General features: G+C 37.6%; 3 protein-coding genes and 1 long non-coding RNA gene across 4 annotated transcripts in view; all 4 read right to left on the bottom strand.

The window, feature by feature from the left end:
- Positions 1-438: 438 nt before the first annotated feature.
- Positions 439-8,527, bottom strand: LOC139130214 (uncharacterized). The gene is made up of 5 exons (XM_070695961.1): positions 8,064-8,527; positions 7,610-7,675; positions 6,758-6,820; positions 5,374-6,432; positions 439-1,364 (listed from the first exon to the last, which is right to left on the bottom strand). The coding sequence occupies exons 1-4, from the start codon at positions 8,430-8,432 to the stop codon at positions 6,220-6,222; spliced, it is 711 nt and encodes a 236-aa protein (XP_070552062.1). The 5' UTR covers positions 8,433-8,527; the 3' UTR covers positions 439-1,364; positions 5,374-6,219.
- Positions 8,528-9,105: 578 nt separating this feature from the next.
- Positions 9,106-11,673, bottom strand: LOC139127099 (uncharacterized). The gene is made up of 5 exons (XM_070693023.1): positions 11,505-11,673; positions 10,951-11,018; positions 10,418-10,496; positions 9,753-9,813; positions 9,106-9,228 (listed from the first exon to the last, which is right to left on the bottom strand). Exons 1-4 carry the CDS (start codon positions 11,661-11,663, stop codon positions 9,781-9,783), a joined length of 339 nt encoding a protein of 112 aa, XP_070549124.1. The 5' UTR covers positions 11,664-11,673; the 3' UTR covers positions 9,106-9,228; positions 9,753-9,780.
- Positions 11,674-12,543: 870 nt separating this feature from the next.
- LOC139127093 (uncharacterized) lies at positions 12,544-13,371 on the bottom strand. Its single transcript, XR_011550925.1, has 3 exons — positions 13,271-13,371; positions 12,971-13,044; positions 12,544-12,632 (listed from the first exon to the last, which is right to left on the bottom strand). It is a non-coding gene; the product is annotated as an uncharacterized lncRNA (long non-coding RNA).
- Positions 13,372-17,738: 4,367 nt separating this feature from the next.
- LOC139129375 (sterile alpha motif domain-containing protein 9-like) overlaps positions 17,739-18,745 on the bottom strand; it is a 14,830-nt gene continuing 13,823 nt past the window's right edge. The window contains exon 6 of the mRNA XM_070695008.1: positions 17,739-17,746. Within this exon, the coding sequence (XP_070551109.1) occupies positions 17,739-17,746 (8 nt within the window). The remainder of the gene's footprint in view (positions 17,747-18,745) is intronic.

Genomic DNA, 18,745 nt, shown 5'->3' with positions numbered 1-18,745 from the left:
AACGGAATTGGATAATTGTGTTTTAATGCGAGTGTTTTTGATTTCTTATAAAGCCCCATGACAGAAGCCCACATTGCTGTCTCCCACCATAGTGTTTCCTGTACGTGTGTCCATGTCAACTCTAAATTTGTACATTGTATCGTGTGTTTGCTGTTGACTTCTCTTTTCATTTCTGGAGAACAGGTTTTGATGAAAATAAAAACACGCTTTCAAAGTATTTTTGTCTGACCGACTTTTGAAAGTAAACATGACTGATAGATATGAAAAAATTATAAAAAGTTCAGAAACGATTCCTTAATTACGACTGGCAACATAAACCAAATTGAAAACAAGCTACACTAAGCCATAAAATATGTTTGAACAAGAGATGAGTGGCAGACAATAATGCCACTGTGGACCAAGTTATGTAAATTAGATATTTTCCCCTGAGACAAGAAATAAGAGCAATTTATATATTTATTTCTCGTAGAAGACTATAAAATACAGAATATAACGTTGATATGTACAATCGAAATGAGGTTTGAAAAGTATACAAAGCTTAAAAGTAACTAACGTATTTTTCCCTGACATATTGTTATTATCGACATTCAATCTCTGTTTAAAGTTAGAGAATTTCTGAAAGTCGTCCGTTTAATAGTCGACGACAATATCATTTCCTAACGAGTTGTATATTCTCGACTTGTCGTCACGGTCGACGTCACTACTACGTCGTGGTAGAGGGCGCTTTACACCCCGAAGTAAGGCGCCGGGTTCAGCCTGAGCACGCCGCCGGAGATGATGGGTTCCCTGGTGTCTGCCGCATGAGCAGAGTATACTTGAAACACTGCTAATGGCAGCATGCGAGTCGCTGTTCAGTCAATCAATGGGAGTATCATTCGTTTCAACGAATAGCGCCCCCTTGCAAACTTTCAGCCGTAAATGACACCCTATGATAGTCCCCAAACCAAACCCCAAACTTGATGATATTACAAACAGCCTCTGTTTGCCAAAACCTTCAAAGTCCATGCAACATGTGCAAATCATCTTCGTCATCTCACCGACATTCTTAGGGTCAAATTTGCTATAATATAAGACCGTAGCTAGCTTAGATATTTTACAGAATTCGATCCTTGAACTACTCCAAACGGCCATTTTGCCACACTTTAATATGTCAGCTTTAAATGAAGACAATCTCATATCAAATACATAGCATGACGTCACTGTCACCTGTTTGGCACAGAACTTGACAATGATTTCGAAAAATAAATGTCGCTTTTCTTGACACGAGTAAGTACACGGCATACACCGCGATGTAGATAGTGTTGAAGTTATCAGGACTTTGGTCACACGTTAACCTCGTGTAGGCCGAATTAACCAATCAGAAGCTTTATAGTCAGTCAATCTACGAGATTTTGGCACCTAACCCACCACAAATTGCAACAGAATTTTTTTCTTCAGAATGCATTTTAGTGAGGTACCCAGAACAACATATTAAAAGTTTACTCGAATCCACCTTGGGGAAATATGTCTAATTTGCATAAATCAAATATGGCTGCCAGCCATCCGACAAAATAGCATAATTGGCCATATATCACATATTAAACAAGCTATTTCAGTGATTTCAAAGTCTGACACTAGTTATTAGGCTCAGGGAATCATTTTGGAGGTATAATGTTTCATATAGGCACTTCATTAATTTGCATAATTCCAATATGGCGGCCAACATTCCTACAAAAGACATTTTTGGTCATATACCACATATTAAACAAGCTCTTTCAGTAATTTTAAAGTTAAAAGTATACTTCTTAGGCATGGACAAATGATTTTCGAGATGCAATGATTTGCATAGGTAATTTGATAATTTGCATAAATCCAATATGGTGGCCAACATACCTACATAAGACATTTTCTGTCATATACCACGTATTAACCCTTTGGGCGCCAAGGTCTATATTTGTCAGCTTTATAAAATGAACCACAGTCATTTTTTCTGCCTTTTGCCAAAATTTTGATAAAAATGTAGCTGATGAAAAATGATATCCATTTGGTCAAAAATTATGAAAAAACCTACAGAAAAGTTCGCAGAAATTGGTAAAATATTGCATAAAAAATGTTGTGTAAAGAATTACAGCAGTCAAAGGGTTAAGCAAGCCATTTCTGTGATTTCAAAGTTAAAAGTATATTTCTTTGGCATGGACAAACAATTTTCGAGATGCAATGATTTGCATACTTAGGTATTTCGTTAATTTGCATAAATCCAATAGGGTTGCCAACATACATACAAAAGACATTTTCTGTCATATACCACGTATTAACCCTTTTGGCGCCAAAGTCTATTATTGTCAACTATATAAAATGTATCACAGTCAATTTTTCTGGTTTTTGCCAAAATTTTGAAAAAAAAATGTGGCTCCTTAAAAATGATATCCATTTGGTAAAAAATTATGAAAAAACGTACAGAAAAGTTAACACAAATTGGTAAAATATTGCATTAAAATTTTTGTGTAAATAATAACAGCAGTCAAAGGGTTAAACAAGCTATTTCTGTGATTTCAAAGTTAAAAGTATATTTCTTTGGCATGGACAAATGATTTTTGAGGTGCAATGATTTGCCTTGGCACTTCGTTAATTTGCATAAATCCAATAGGGCGGCCAATATACCTACAAAAGACATTTTCTGTCATATATCATGTATTGAACAATCTATTTCAGCCATTTTGAAGTTTAAATATATTTCTTGAGCATGAAGAAACACCTTTTGCGGTTCAATGTTTTAAAAGACACTTTGATAAGTTTCAGAAATTAAATATGGCTGCCAAATTAATGACCAAATAGCTTCTTATATAAATAAGGTTCTGTAGAGATTTTAGCAATCGGAATATCACGAAAAAACTGTTAAGAAGGCACTGCACCCAATGCAGCGTATTTTGCTCAAAATAATTTTTTGCAAATATTCATCCAATTTGATTAATTTGTTAACCGAAGATTAAAATTTGGTTAGGCTCACCTTTTAGCTTGGCAAGCAGTCGTAAGTTCATGATATAGAAGGGGTAATTTATGCAAATTTATGCAAATCACTCGATTTTCTGCTTCCCTTTTATCCGAATTTCAAGATTTGCAAAGAATATAACTCTAGTCTGGCTGGGTCAAATTTTCTGAAATTTTCACATTGTTTTTTAAATGCTATATAACAAAACAACTATTTTGTTTTGCAATAAAATTCTGATGCAAAAAATGTCAGACTCTTAAAAACTTGATCAACACATAAACTCACAAAAAATTGAAAATTGCATGCTTAAGAAAGGCTTAAAATTAATTCAAACAACTCATCAGCCCAACAGAATCCAACTGTTACACGATACAAGCATGTACATCTGGAAAAATGACACTTGGAAAAATGACTCAAGATGTACTTGTTTGTATTGTGTAATAGTTGGATTCTGTTTTTGGATTAATTTTAAGCCTTTGCTAAAGCATGCAGTTTTCAGATTTTTTTGAGTCTATGTTCCATAAAGTTTTTATGAATCTGACATTGTTTGCAATAGTGCTAAGTTTCAATTTGTGTGTATTATGGCATTTTTTATTTTGGTCATATCATTTTTTCTGTTTTTTAGCTTTGTTGTGTTTATTGTATTTTTGCTGTTATGTGTGATGACTTCTTGCCTGTCATCTAGGGATCTTATAAAGATGCACCCATCCATAAGAAGGGGGTTCAGTCTAAATTAAAAACTAAAGATTTTGAACACGTCTTTTTTTAACAGTAAACATTACAGATTACATGTTTTGACACTGTACAGTGTTAAACACCAATACAAATTACGAAAATGCCGTACACAGATGAATCCAATGTTATACTCAGAAAGAGAATATATTATTCAGAAGACTAACAATCATTAACAGTCGTCATATATAGATAAATTAAAATTTTAAAAATACCGCAATTATACGGTGTCGCTCACATTTGATCAGAATTGGTACATACCAAAGATCAACAATAAGTGTTGTTTCTATCTGTTCAGTGCAGGAAAATTCTACGTTGATGTTATGACAATGATTTCTGCACAACCAGAAAAACAACAAGAAATATTTAAACCAGAAAACAAGAATGACAAAAGTAAATAACGTCTGAAACTTTAGGTACTGGAGGTCAACTTTAGCAACATGCATAGCAGAGAATGTTTCAACCATGGATGTACAAAAATAGACATCCATGGTTTGAGCAGGTCTGTTAATATGTCACAGTTCATAAACAATCACAGGAAATGAATAATAAGCTGTTTCAGTTACTGCCACCACTCTCGCACATAATAGGTACCCTGCATACAAATAGGTTAAAGGTCAAAAACCTCTTACTCAGATGTGTGCGCTGTTTCAGTTATTGCCACCACTCCTGCACATTTGCAGGATTTTCCCTTTTTCTGACTTCATTTGCATATTTTAAGCACTTAAACAACGTAACATCTCGACCCCTGCATCTACCTGTACACCAAATACTGAGATGGCAGCTTTGGCGGTATAGGAGCCTTTGGTGTGACGGACATACATCCGCATATACATACCTACATACAGACATACAGACGCCATAGACTCACCATATAAGCTCTTTTTGGTATTTATATCAATACCAAATATGAGCTAAAAATGAATGTCGAAGGACTTAACAATTTCTTCTTGATAGTTTCCTAGTGCTAAACACTATACCAAACCCTTATTTATAATAGAAGCTATTAAGCCATGGGGCATTAATATAGCAGTCATATTTAATTTATGCAAATTATCAAAGGTTCCTTGTAAAAATTGAACCACTAAAAGTGTTTCTTCATACCAAAAAAATATTAAAAGTTTAAAATCACTGAAATAGCTTGTTTAATGCGTGGTATATGACCGACAATGTCTTTGTAGGAATGTTGGCCACCATATTGGACTTATGCAAATTAACAAATTACCTATGCAAATCATTGCATCTCGAAAATCATTTGTCCATGCCAAAGAAATATACTTTTAACTTTAAAATCACTGAAATAGCTTGTTTAATACGTAGTATATGACCGAAAATGTCTTTTGTAGGAATGTTGGCCGCCATATTGGAATTATGCAAATTAATGAAGTGCCTATATGAAACATTATACCTCCAAAATGATTCCCTGAGCCTAATAACTAGTGTCAGACTTTGAAATCACTGAAATAGCTTGTTTAACATGTGATATATAGCCAATTATGTTATTTTGTCAGATGGTTGGCCGCCATATTTGATTTATGCAAATTAGACATATTTCCCCAAGGTGGATTCGAGTAAACTTTTAATATGTTGTTCTGGGTACCTCTCTAAAATGCATTTTGAAGAAAAAAATTCTGTTGCAATTTGTGGTGGGTCTAACCCTATTTTGACTGGACTATTAGGAAACTACTTCAGATATTGGTCACGTTTGACATTTTGTACAAAGTTTTGATCGTCTAGTTAGTCAATGGTGTGAAAAGGATCAAGCAACGTCACGTTACGATATGATTGAATACACTTTGAAATTTGCGCCACAGAATATATGCCATGGTCATAAAACCAAATAAGACATTGGTCCTGTCGGCTGTGCTTTCATATCAATCTGTTCACGTTATTATTAGAAAACGACTCAGGAGAAAACTACACTGATTCCACCATTGAAATAATTGTCTCAAATATTGTTTTCGTGTCGTTAGGACATGCGATAGGAGTACGACTTGAAGCATGTCCTGGCACTGTTGATTTCGTTCTGGCCATGCAAACGAAAAGGAAACTTTCGTTTACAGTTTCCTTTGATGATATCTATTTATACTTTGTGAAGGTATAGGCTCACTGAGACTGTCAGCCGATTGTGCATATCGGTAGTGAAAGGGTGATGGTCGTTGTACTCCGACTTGTAGGTTGAACTATTGAGGTGTATGTTCTCTCTTCCCAAGTTTATGGAATTTTGGGTGATAAAACTGTGAATAGTATTTTTTCGAGGTAAAAAAGAACATTGTGTTAGCTAATGCCATTGTCGCCGTTGTTACTGAAAAGACGTGAAACAAACAAGGTAAATGAACGAACGAGGAGACGAACAGACAGAGCTAAAGACAGAACGAGAGACATCCAAGTAGACAGACACAGACATGGTAGTTGTAGAAAAATCGATCACCATTAACGGCATCCATTGTAAATGTGGAATATCAGTACAGACTAGCGACGGAATCGGCTCTTTATAGTACCCGGATGTCCAGAAAGTGTTACGTCATAATTTTCAAATGTTCCGTGACGATTTTGTTCAATGTGTGCTGTTTGTATAGCTGCCAGTTGACGAGGTCTTGTAAGCGTTCCTGCAAAGTCTCCTGCAGCGGGTATGGACGGACTATAGACTTGAGGTTGACCCGCTGTGCTTCGCTGAGGTTGTCAAAAAAGAACTTCTTGTTCAGCATCAAGCACTCAGCTCCCCGGCTCACCTGAAACAAACCCAAAGAAGCCTTGTCATGTGACCAAATAATATCAGAATTAATTGGATTGAGGTGAGCCACTTAGTAAACGAAAATCGATTTCAACAAAAGTACCATAGATATACCAGCGACCACTTTAGTTTACTTCTAAAAACAGATGGGTTCCTAGAGACAAAGAATTCGTGTTTCAGAGCAGTTTTCCGAATAATACCATAGAAACTTTTAAACAATAAGATCCGGGCTTAGTGTTACTTTTATTTAAAATGTGTACATTTGTTTACTAACATCCCTCCGTCGGGCTGTCTTTTCGTCATGAAATTACGCAAAAACTTACCAGACTCACAGACGGCTGTTGGGAATCTATCAGTCCGGTATCATAGCACATATTAGTCAATCCCTGCAATAGACCACAGCAAAACTATTGTGATTGGTGGATATGACAAAAAATCAAAACAGTCCTGGCAACTGTGACGCGGCCTTCATAACCACTGTAATTGCTGCAGTTTATGCCAAAGAATGGTGCTAGTGATCGTTTGGTGCTGTATTTAGTTTGTTGTTTGACTTTGTTTTGTTTGACTTTGTTTCGTTTCGTTTTCTTTGGTTTGGTTACATATTACAAATTCATGTTTGTTGGTTTCTCAATGCGTGGTCACAGTCGTTATGCATGTTTAGGTTCTGTTTTGCTTTTTTTCATTTACCTCCCAAAATCATCACCTTGTATACTTAAAATCTTAAAATCTTGAACCTAGGGTGCGGCCAGGTACATATGAGTCTAATTTTGCTCGTATCACGTACTAGATTCCTGGGTATACCGAAATGATGGATGGGCAAGATACAAGTTCAGATGTTAGCATATATGGCGGATAGGTCAGACAATTGTAATACAGTAAGTGAGTAAGTCTGTCAGTTACACAATAACATGTCTATCAGGAGAGATTGAACGATTGAAATAAATGTATAAGATGGTCTAGTTGGTTACTTACTGAGGGTGTGTATATGATGGTCATATATCCGTGTAATTATTTGTTTTATAAGGGTCCAGGTGAATGGCACGTGGACGAATGAAAGCGTTATTTTTACGTGCACTTTCACTTAGACATAGACTGAGATGAATTCCAATATACACGTAAGTTTATGCTCTCATTTGATCGAAGGTGAATGTCACTAGTGTGTATTAAATACTCACAAATACTTGACCGCTGTGTAGAATTTCAAGTTGAACGAAAACATCCTTCCGCGATGTATCACTCCGCTGAATAAAATTATGAAAAGCGATGTAGTCAATAAGACGTGATAACATAATAATATATATAATATATATATATATATATATATATATATATATATATATATATATATATATTATACAGATATTTCGTGGTTGTTGGTGTCTGTTGTGATTAGTTACAGCCATGATGACACGTGACTTCTCAGGTAGAGGCAAACTTATTTTGTGTAAGTTTGTTATTTCATGAATAAATTTAAACGCTGAAAAAAACGATAACTAATATGTACTCTGTATGACTCGATAGCTGCTGCAATAAGTATATGTGATAATCACAGACTCTACGATATTGATTGATTGATTGATTGATTGATCGATAGATTGACTGATTCACTGATGTGATGTTGTTACTTACTGATCTCATTGTTTTCATATTTGTTGAAATGGAATGTATGTCGGTCAAGTCGGAGACTGACAGTCGGCTAACGTCGGATAAGGAGGTATTTTCCTTCCGGAGATAATCCGACACTGATCTGGTGTCTGAAGGGATCCTGCGTCGGCTAACATCGGGAAACATCGTGTTCTCCCTCCGAAGATACTCCGTCACAGATCTCGTATCCGATGGCCTCCTCGTCCTGCCTTCCCTCGATAGCATGGTGTTTTCCTTCCTCAGATACTCTGTCATTAATATCGACCTTCTAGGTTTTTTGACGGTCCCGGATGACCTCGTGACCTCTGACCTGGCGTTAAGGCCACTTGTCGACTCTGACCTTACCGACCTCATGCTTGCGTTCGGGTTGAAAATATCCGGGAGGTGGAGATTATCGATGGATGCCGGTGTTGACTTCGTTCGTCGTCGGCCATTGTCAATCTTGGGTCCTGTGTGTAAGGAAGACGGGATTCGAGAGAAACTATCATAACAGATGCATTATACAGTACGTGTTTCCAAATACTTGATTTTTGTTAATGCTAAAATTTCAATTATACATCCACACATATAGAAGATGTAAACATATAGATGAACACACACACATACACACACAATACACACAACAGCACCAGATATATATGTATATATCTATATATTATAATATATAGATATATATATATATATAATATATATATATATATATATATGTAAACATATGTAAAATACAAACTTATGGAAACTATGTAGATATAAACAAAGACAGATCAATAGTCAGCAGATAATAGACAATACACACACACACACACACACACACACACACACACACACACACACATATTATTATATAATATATATATATTATATATAGTTATATATATATATATATATATTCACAAAACCATTAATACAGAAGTACGCTCTCAAAGCATCTGGCAAGGCAAAAATTTTACACTATGTTACGCTGCGATCGTTGTATTACAGTAACGCCTGTTGGCTTCACTATATGACAGATAGACACATACTTATGTTTGTGCCGTTTCTTGCGTAGTTGTCGCCATCTTTCCGTTGTTTTGTTTCTTCTTCGTCGCCGTAGAAAGACATCCGGTAATGGCTGAACGTCTTCTAGTTGTTTAATGACTTGGCAAGTGCCCTGACGAAGAAAACATGAGACGATGGTGTATGTGGCATATGTTCCAAGCTTTGTCTTCGCTCGATACTGGCGTCGATTTTGCCTGGCTATTTTAGTCAAGTAATTGGCCGCCTGATGTTACTTTCAACTTGAATATTCTTCATCTCTCAAATATATTTTGTTTGGTTTTGTTTCGTTGCATAGATGTATGTTGGCATGACTTTTCAAGCTGCTTGTAAACATGTCAGCTGATAAGGTTGCGCTTATTGATGAACTATAAAATCTCCAAAAATATCGACAACCAATTATCTTCGAAAAATTACCCTCGACGCATCAAATGTTCTTCGGTTAGGTCTGCTGATTCAAAAGACTGATTGATTGATTGATTGATTGATGATTGATTGATTGATTGATTGATTGATTGATTGATTGATTGATGTTGATCGATTGATTGATTGATTGATTGATTGATTGACCTGATTGATTGATTGATTGATTAGTTGTGCACATCCAAAGATATTTGAAAGTTTAGTGTAGCCACTTACTGATTTGACGATGTAAATCCACTCTGAATCATTGCTGTCTTTGCATATAACGGTACCTCGCCTGTGTGATAGAGAACAGACGATAAATAAATAAACAAATAAATAAATAAATAAGTAAATTATTTAATTAATAAACACATACAGTTCCTTGTATTTTTTCAAACCGTATTCGCGATTAGTTTTGTATGTACTCGCTGAACAGGCATTTACGACGCAATACTTGAAAGTTACTCAAAGTTTAAATATATCTTAGAATTGTTGAAGTATTTTCACGTCCGAATGTCAATGCCATGTCTGCACAAAGCGGAAACCGAAGAGCCTCCTGAGCAGTATGCATCCTACAGAGGAGGGCGCGCTTCAGTGGATGAATTTTTGTGTACAGTTGTGAGAATACTGGATCATCATTAGTGTCGACCTGGCATCGTACTGACAACAAGTTATCGGTGGTTGGATATCTAGATCAAATTCGCCTATCGGATGACGTCGACAGATACTTCACAAAAGAGCAACACAAAATAGCAACGTCTGCTATCTAAGGCTTCTTATTCAAGTGAATCCATCACAATTTAACTTGAGTCACATATAGTCATCATCATGAATATAATTCTTCGAGACGGTTCATTAACCCATCAGGTTAAAGTTAACAAACACTAACAAAGCCTTACTTGTAGTAGTGGAAAAGAACACATTTCAGTTTCTTCGAAAAGAAGATCCACAGGCCAATTTTTCACCAATGGCAGCGTTCTTTGGGGAGAAAATTATGCAAATGTCTAAATGAGACCAAGGCGCTATAAGTCCCGTCGCTGAAACATTCCACCGACAGAAATGGCGTATTGACTGCATGGCTGTTTGGTTTATTGAATTATTCATTTGGCACGATTTTAATTTTTTCGGAGAACATGACAACTTTGGCCTTTCGCATCATGTTTCATTTGGAGTTACCAATTGTTTGTTAGTTTTAAATACATACGTCGATTCATTGGAGAAAAGCGGCAAGTTACTACTCCGTTATAATTAACCTTCTTTCGAGTCACGCCGGCACGACTTTCTGTGAGAAACACTGGTTTTGGCTTTGCGAGTGATGTGAAAACTTTGCATGAAATTATGTAACTCATAAAACACAGTAGAGGGCGCCCCAGTGATGGAACACGCAAACGTGTTTGTGTACATTCAGGCACATAACATAGCGGCATCTCACCTGAGGTATTCGATGTGAGGTGGATCTTTTCCAGGTTCCGTGACTCTCATGAAAATATCGTGGAAATCCTGAAATACATTGACATTGAACTGATTAGAAGGACGTTCTTACACGATATGTGAATTCAAAAGTAGTAATAAAATGCAACTTGAAAAATGTTTTGTTGTTTTGTTCTTCTCTTAACTCTGTGAAGACTCACAGCGACAGTGATAATTCATGACTAATATATTTCAGGAATTTCTAGGCCCCAAACCATTTTCGTGTCCCTCGTCCTGCTTAGAAATCGAGTTAAAGCCATTTGTTTCGATTTCATCATTTTTTTCGTTTTGCTTTTTGTAAAAAGATTATTTGACAATTGTCTTAATTACAAATATCGACATCCTATAGCAAAGTAGATTTAGATGAAATCGACATGACAACGACCTCAGGCCAACAGCAAGAATAATCAAATGTTTGCTTCAATCAGTGACGTCATCAAAGGCTCATGGGGATAGCCATGATGAGTCGGCTATCATGTTAGTAAAATCAAACCATAAAACAATAAAGAAACTCACTTCTCGTCCTATTGATATTAGTTCACAGAATGTGTCGCTGGTGACAGTCGCCGTTCTCTTGGAGTGATGGATGAGAGCCAACTCACCAAAACATGCTCCGCGTCTCAGTATATTGACCGTCCTGGCTGCGGTTTCCTTGGTGACGGGATCTGTCTCCATTATGGTAACAATGGCTGCGAAAACAAGAATGCAGGGATCGCACTTGTTAAATTTTGGGACACTGTTCACTGGATTAAATAGCGCCCCAACGACTCGGTTGCTCTTGGACATGCTTTCCTTTTTCAGAAATTCTGCACTGTGTCAGTTCCTCTCGGCGAATGAACTTCAGTGGTAGTAATAACAGCGGCGACAACGATAAATGTGGGATTTTTATTTCTTACAACACCGGGAAAAATTTTCGTTACGTTCAACAGGTTGGCTTTTATTAGATCAAAAGTATGTTTCACTTCAAACAAATGACTTTCAAAGACAAAAGCTACAGTGTGTCAGTTTCTATCCTCTATCACTTTAAAATAACACATCAGACGAAATTGAACGTATGAACAAAGAGGTCATTTAACATGGTTTTACATATTAGCAAATAAATTCAGCACACGTTGGTGAAGCCCCTTTCAGATTTCCACCTACCTCGACCAGATATCATTATGTAGAACATTTCAGCGTTGTGACCTTGTCGAATTATCACACGTTTCGGCGGGACACTGATAAAAAAACAAAACAGTAAACATTTAATGTCTCAAAGAATATTTTTGTACCGTTAGTACCGTCAAAGAATGATCTTGCTCTGTAGACAACCCTAGTCCAATTAATTCGCTCATACTGCCCATAATTTGAAAGTAGTAAATCATTCAGTGTTTAATGACACAATCTCTTTTGACATCTTTATCTACCGCGATCTACATTGCATAAACTAATCGTCGAAGATGAGATGTGATTTCTCCTTTTAGTCCACCTGTAGTATGACATCTTCACACACAGATGGCGCTGTATAAACGTTTGGCGTCATGAAATACGTATTGTAAATTCTTTGAACCTACCGTGTGTAAGAAAGCAACCCGGCACAGTTTGTCTTGCATGTGAAGTGGATATTCACAAATATGAATCCAGTGACTGCAAACCGTAGAGGGACTGAAACAATAGAAAACAATTTTGTACGACCCTATACTCCTGTTGAACGCGATTGCACATCGACAGGGTTTATTTGTATTTGTCTCCGGTCAAGGTTCTCATGTGAAAAATAATTTTTATTCCTTCTCCATGACTATCAAGCAATGTCTAAACTTTTACAAGTTCATTAAATGTGTGTAGTACCATGCGTCTCTCTCTCTCTCTCCTCTCTCTCTCTCTCTCTCTCTCTCTCTCTCTCTCTCTCTCCTCTCCTCTCCTCTCTCTCTCTCTCTCTCTCTCTCTCTCTCTCTCTCTCTCTCTCTCTCTCTCTCTCTCTCTCTCTTCTCCTACGCACATACCTTTTTCAATTGTTCTGGCGTCCGATCTTGAACTTCTTCGTCAATATATTTTTTACTTCCTGGCTGAGACGGAGCTGTACAAAACATTGTAAGACATTTTATAATTAATAGTTTGTCACCACAGAACGTAAGTTTTGAATTTAAGTGCTACGCATTTGGAACATCTATTCATATCTTCAAAACTATGTAATGCCGTACATAACTAAACAATGCGTTAAATTTTTATGTACATTTCCATCTATTTGTGACCGTCAAGATGATTGACAAATTCCGCTGATCACTGACTGTCACGGTTGTTACCTCTTTCTGTGCCCTGTAGTATTTTTATCAAAGTCAAATCTTCAACGACTCCAGATCCACGTGACATTTTCTCCGCAAAGGCTGAAAACGACAAGAGCGAGTCTCCTCTTCGACTTCCGCAGCCGCCCTACAAGAGTAAAAAAGACGAAAACATCGAAAGATTTGTGTCAGTTGACATGCTTTCCACTCTCAACCACCATGAGTTCAGTGCGTAACGCCCTCAACGACGTATTGAAAACTTGAAGGGGCTCAATATGACACAGCGAGACCGGTTCTAAGTTTGCGTACGAACAAGTCGAAAAAGCCATGTGACCGAACTATTCTTATTTTCTTGCTTCACAATGTGTAAACTCTTTTATCGTTTATAACCCCTTTGAACCCTCACTTTCACTTTTCATGATTCCTGATTTCCGGCGTGCAGGGAATACATACCACGGGAAAATCATTGTCGACAGTCCATTAGCCAAATAATAGAAAGACTGTTTTTTCTTATCATCCTTTGTCATAATTATCAAGTAAGTAATGGTGCTTTAATTAATATATTACTTGATCTGACCTTTACATTTTTTCAGAGCTATTATTTTCCTGTATTTTTCTTCATCTGAAATGTTGCATCACTCAGCACTAAGGTCCAGATCAAACCCTTCAAGGCAGTATAGTGCATTATAGCGGATTAGATATCACATAGTCAAAAATATACATTTTTAATCTTGCCACTTTACACCGTTCGAACGCCATGCAGTTCATTTATGACAGAAGTGTCGACAGTTGAAGTTATTTTGATAATTTATTTTTTAAACTCAGAGTCTAACGACTTCTAAAACACGGCAGGTTAATAACAACCTCGCAATATACAGCAGCTTGGTAAGTTGTATCTGATTGGTCGATTGTTACCATTTACATCAACTTAAAGGGTCTGTAAGCATGCCTATTCTCAACCGGATTGGCCGCTTGGAAATACTTCAGTAAGAACAATTAATGAGATCAAGCCAATCAATCTTCCGAGAGACTGTACGTTGCCCCTAAATTTGCGCTAGCATGCTTTATGTCTCAACATTCACTTTTTGATGATCTTTTACGATCGCTAAAGACTTGACGTCGATTGTGATGCGCTCCACCGGCAAATGTGTACATCAGAACACCGATAAAATTGCACTTTCACCTCGTTCCGTTTCTTCCAGGACAAATGGTTTGTCAACATACTGTATACACAGCGTTTTGTTTTTCGTTCTGTCCTCTCTACAACTTTGACGTTTTTAAAGCAAACTTTACTCGCGATGTATTATGACAGAGCTCTGTTTTCTTTAAGATTTTCTTCAAAGTTATCGCAGTCAGATATCATTGTGTTAACAGACAGCGAAACAAAATGTTAAATCCCGGCTCTGTAAAGCATCATGCTCAACTGGTTTGTGTAAATGCGCAGACATACCTCACAGCAACTAAACGTCTAGAGTTAATGTCTACAAACAATATGAATAATTCCAGTGAAAGGGCCGTCGGGTAACGTCAACTGACCGAAGTGGCTCTTCTATAGAAAACACCAGACGAATAAAATATTTGCAGTCACCCGTGATCGGCTGGACAGCAAAATATTTAACTTGGTTTCGGATCAGTTGACGGCAAATAGCACGCCATTTATGCGCTGTATCGCAAAACAAAGTCATGTTTCGACAATATTTGTCTAAGGGGGCTGTCACGGGTCTTGAAAAAATAGTAATTTATCTGAGAAATGTGGGGAATCCACGCAAGGAAATGTGTGGGTGTTCGACGCCGATGACAATCTAGCTATGGCTCATCAGCTTGTGCCAAGGCCGAGCGGCTTTCGGACTGTCACGACGGTTTTTTTTGTTTTGTTTTGTTTTTTTGTTTTGTTTTTGATCTGCCTATAAGATAGAAGACCTTATGTTGCACCACTGGACAGAGTCCGAAAAGTACCATCGGAGAGACCTGCAGACTGATGAAACAACACTCCGGTCGAGGAACACGGGTGAGAGGACAGTAGCAACATGTGCACTGAACTGAACTGAACTAAAACAACGTGAAATCACTCGTTTAGCAGATCGTCTCTCTATAGAATTCCGTGATAGGAACTTTCTCTCGATGTGAGATGGTAGCACAACATTTTGGTCAAAGAGGGAAGTGTTAAAGGGCCAGTAATGCTAACTTTCAATGATTTTTTTATATTATTTTTATTTTATATATCAATAGCAACATCTTTTTCTACTTCCCAAAAGAATGTAGAAAAAACACTTACTACTCAGCTTATCAGCTAATCGTTTACAAGTGGAAAATGCATTGTTATTGTTTACATTTGAATTCTAGTCCGGACCAAAAGTCACTTTTCAACAATAACAATGCAGTTTACACGCGTACGGGCTTAGTTGACAAGCTTGATACTGTGTATATCAACATTCTTTGGGGAGAAGAAGAAGGAATTATGGTTCACATTCAAAGTAAAAATGGTGAAAATATTATCAAAAGTCAGCGTTACTGGCCCTTTAACATAATATGAGGTAGTCATTGCATTGGTGAAAAAATCTTGACCAATAATCGCTCTTCCAAGACAGGATATGGTGACATCATCTCTGAACTTCGCACATAAGTGATCCCGCGTGACGTCATCGCCGACAAATCCCCGCAGACCGCGCACGGTCAGTTGAAAGATGGGGGAGGTGATGTTTTCGTACAGCACTCTTTGGGGATTTGAGAGAACATACTTCGATTTGTCTTTTCTTAATGGAGGGATTAGACCCCAGAGATTGACGTCATTCAAAAGACAATTGGAGTCGATCAGTTGACAATCAACTTTTGACAGCAGAGCATGTAATACAATGGTCACAATTTCAACTTTTGACACAGCGAAGATCACGACCTTCAATACAGTCGATAATTTTAATCCCTTACATTATCTTGGTGTTGTGTCATGCTGAGGACTCCAAACAAAGATTTAAACTTCAGAAATGAGATGAATTTGTCTGTGGAAGGGGAGGCAGGGTCTGTTACGGGCAATACGAATGACATTTTATTTGCATTAGAGATATATTGAATGGAAGATAATGGTTTAACGATCTGTGCCATTGAATTGAAACACCGGGCGAGAGGTTTGACACAGTGTGTTTTGTTTTAGCAATAATCGACTCACAGTTCGAGCTGTGAAACAAACTCAGAAACGGTATGAACATTTGTGTATGCGAAGTGTCTGCAGTCAGAGTGATAGCGTTGCAAAGTCATCGTGATAGCTGCAACAAGACGGCCTGCCGATCAGTTTTGTATCAACGGTCCAAAGTTTAAGTCAAACATCAAATCATACACAAACAGTTTTGACAAAGACCGAATCTCATACTTTCTTTGTGTTTGTACCAAACTCGATGGGGAAACAAGAAGGCTGGTGATAGTTGCCATAGTAGTAGAATAAATGATTTTCCAATCGGTCACCATAGTTACGAATTGTGTGTTATTGAGACGGGGCGCTGTCTAGACTGCAGAGCAAATGACTGATGAACAATCTACCAAGGAAAATTGATTGAATAGAAATATTCATACGTCAACCATTGACAGTAAAACCAAGTGCGATATCAGTACCATCACGACCATCACTGCGTCGAAACATAGACCCTAATGGTCTATGGTCGAAAGTACCATCGTGTTTATTTATGGACGGTATACAGGGTCTTCCCCTTCTAGTTTTGACATTAGGTTAGCTGGAAGACGCTTTCACGTTTAGTTGCGATGGTGCAGACAGCTCTGAGCATTTTCCCCCTTCCATGTCGATGGAGGGAAGATGGGGTTTACAACAGCGCAGATAGCCGAAGAAAAATGAAACAAACTAGAGTAACAACGAACATGTTAGCTGAGAGAGACGGACAGACACACAGACACATGCACAGGCTTACAGGGAGGGTGGGTGGAGGATAGAGTGCATCACTAAGAATACCTTTGCTTGATATCAGCATTGTCTCAGAAAGTATGCTGGCACTGTTGCAAAGTTGACATGAGTTGGCGTGAAGAAATCTTATCGTCCTCAAAGATTTCATATCAAGATTTAGATACACAAGGCCGATTCAAACACATCAGGTCAAACAATGCTTGATCTGGAAGCCAATAAAACACATGAACACGTCGAGTTGCGATGTTCTCTCACGATCCTTTTCCATCAGGCGTGGAAACACATACATTAAAATGAAGACAAACTGTCTAACATCGCCATACTAATCTCCTCATTATTGTCTTATTAATCCCTTTAGCATTGTCTAATTAATCCCCTGAGTATTGTCAGAATGTCTCTTCATCAGTCACGCTTCATTAAACGTCACTGGGTCACGACCCTTATTAGTATTCATCAGTCTCCTTCGATGTAATTTCATTCCACTTAATTTTCATTTAATTATATTTATTCTTTGAAGGAAATGAGAGCTTTTTTCTAATGGACACATCACTAATGATGGTGTGTACAGACTTGCCTGAGTTTTTATTCGCCTGTAAACGAATGAAAACAATGAAGCGACAACATATTGTTGAGATATTACGAAATGGTAAAGCAACATGAGAGAGAGAGAGAGGAGAGAGGAGAGAGAGAGAGAGAAGAGAGAAGAGAGAGAGAGAGAGAGAGAGAGAGACGACAGACAGACAGACAGACAACAGACAGACAGACAGACAGAGTAGGGAGAAACAAAGACAGACAGGACAGGATTAAAGACTCTCTCTCTCTCTCTCTCTCTCTCTCTCTCTCTCTGCTCTCTCTCTCTCTCTTCTCTCTCTCTCTCTCTCTCTCTCTCTCTCTCTCTCTCTCTCTCTCTCTCTCTCTCTCCACTTCATCATACTTCATGTAGTCAAGTTGTTTGTTGTGTGCTTTAAACTAATATTCCACAACCTGACAAGTAAACTTATGCTAATAATGAGCTAGGTGGAAACATACACAGTTTCTTCTACTGTCTGTGGTGGAGACAAATAAAATTCTGTACTATTCAGTGTCAAGAATCAAGATTGTTGTTCTCTGATCGCTGATCAGTCGTAGTCGTGGTTCGATGCCGCGATAATTACGGCGACAGATCAAGCAGTGTCAATCAGATCATTAAGGTACCGAGGACTGTTATATCGTTAATTGAATCGACAGCTTATCCCCTACTAATTGACAAGGTAACGGTAAAGAGGTCTCATCCGGCTGACAAGATTACGGGACATCATAGGTCATGATTTAAAACAAAAAACACCAAAGCATTTGCGAATTCCAACACAGTCTTTCCTAGCACCAAGATTAGTCTGTAATTTGTCGAGCGACGACGATTACGTACGCTTTGTGGTTACAAACACTGGAAGAGATGGGTCTCTACACGTTTTTCGCATTAGAGAACAGTTACATACAGCTGAGCTTTTAAGCTTGATGATCTTTTAATTGAGAGTTAGTGTAGTCACTGTCCGTTAGCTTTTTGCAGCTTTTTTTTATCTTTTGAGCTGTCCTTTTCAATTGCATTTGAA

Source organism: Ptychodera flava, chromosome 3, assembly GCF_041260155.1.
Source record: "Ptychodera flava strain L36383 chromosome 3, AS_Pfla_20210202, whole genome shotgun sequence".
Lineage (NCBI taxonomy): Eukaryota > Metazoa > Hemichordata > Enteropneusta > Ptychoderidae > Ptychodera > Ptychodera flava.
Note: the sequence above shows the minus strand (reverse complement) of the source record. Positions and strands in the feature narration are given on the sequence as shown.

Excerpts from the sequence above, each read along its gene's own strand:
- LOC139130214 (XM_070695961.1), bottom strand. The coding sequence starts at position 8,432 with ATGAGGTCGGTAAGGTCAGAGTCGACAAGTGGCCTTAACGCCAGGTCA. Across the intron at positions 7,676-8,063 it reads ATATGAAAACAATGAGATCA|CGGAGTGATACATCGCGGAA; the intron begins GTAAGTAACAAC and ends AATTTTATTCAG. Across the intron at positions 6,433-6,757 it reads AACAGCCGTCTGTGAGTCTG|GTGAGCCGGGGAGCTGAGTG; the intron begins GTAAGTTTTTGC and ends GGTTTGTTTCAG.
- LOC139127099 (XM_070693023.1), bottom strand. The coding sequence starts at position 11,663 with ATGGAGACAGATCCCGTCACCAAGGAAACCGCAGCCAGGACGGTCAAT. Across the intron at positions 11,019-11,504 it reads TAATATCAATAGGACGAGAA|GATTTCCACGATATTTTCAT; the intron begins GTGAGTTTCTTT and ends AATGTATTTCAG. Across the intron at positions 10,497-10,950 it reads CCTCACATCGAATACCTCAG|AACGCTGCCATTGGTGAAAA; the intron begins GTGAGATGCCGC and ends TTCTCCCCAAAG.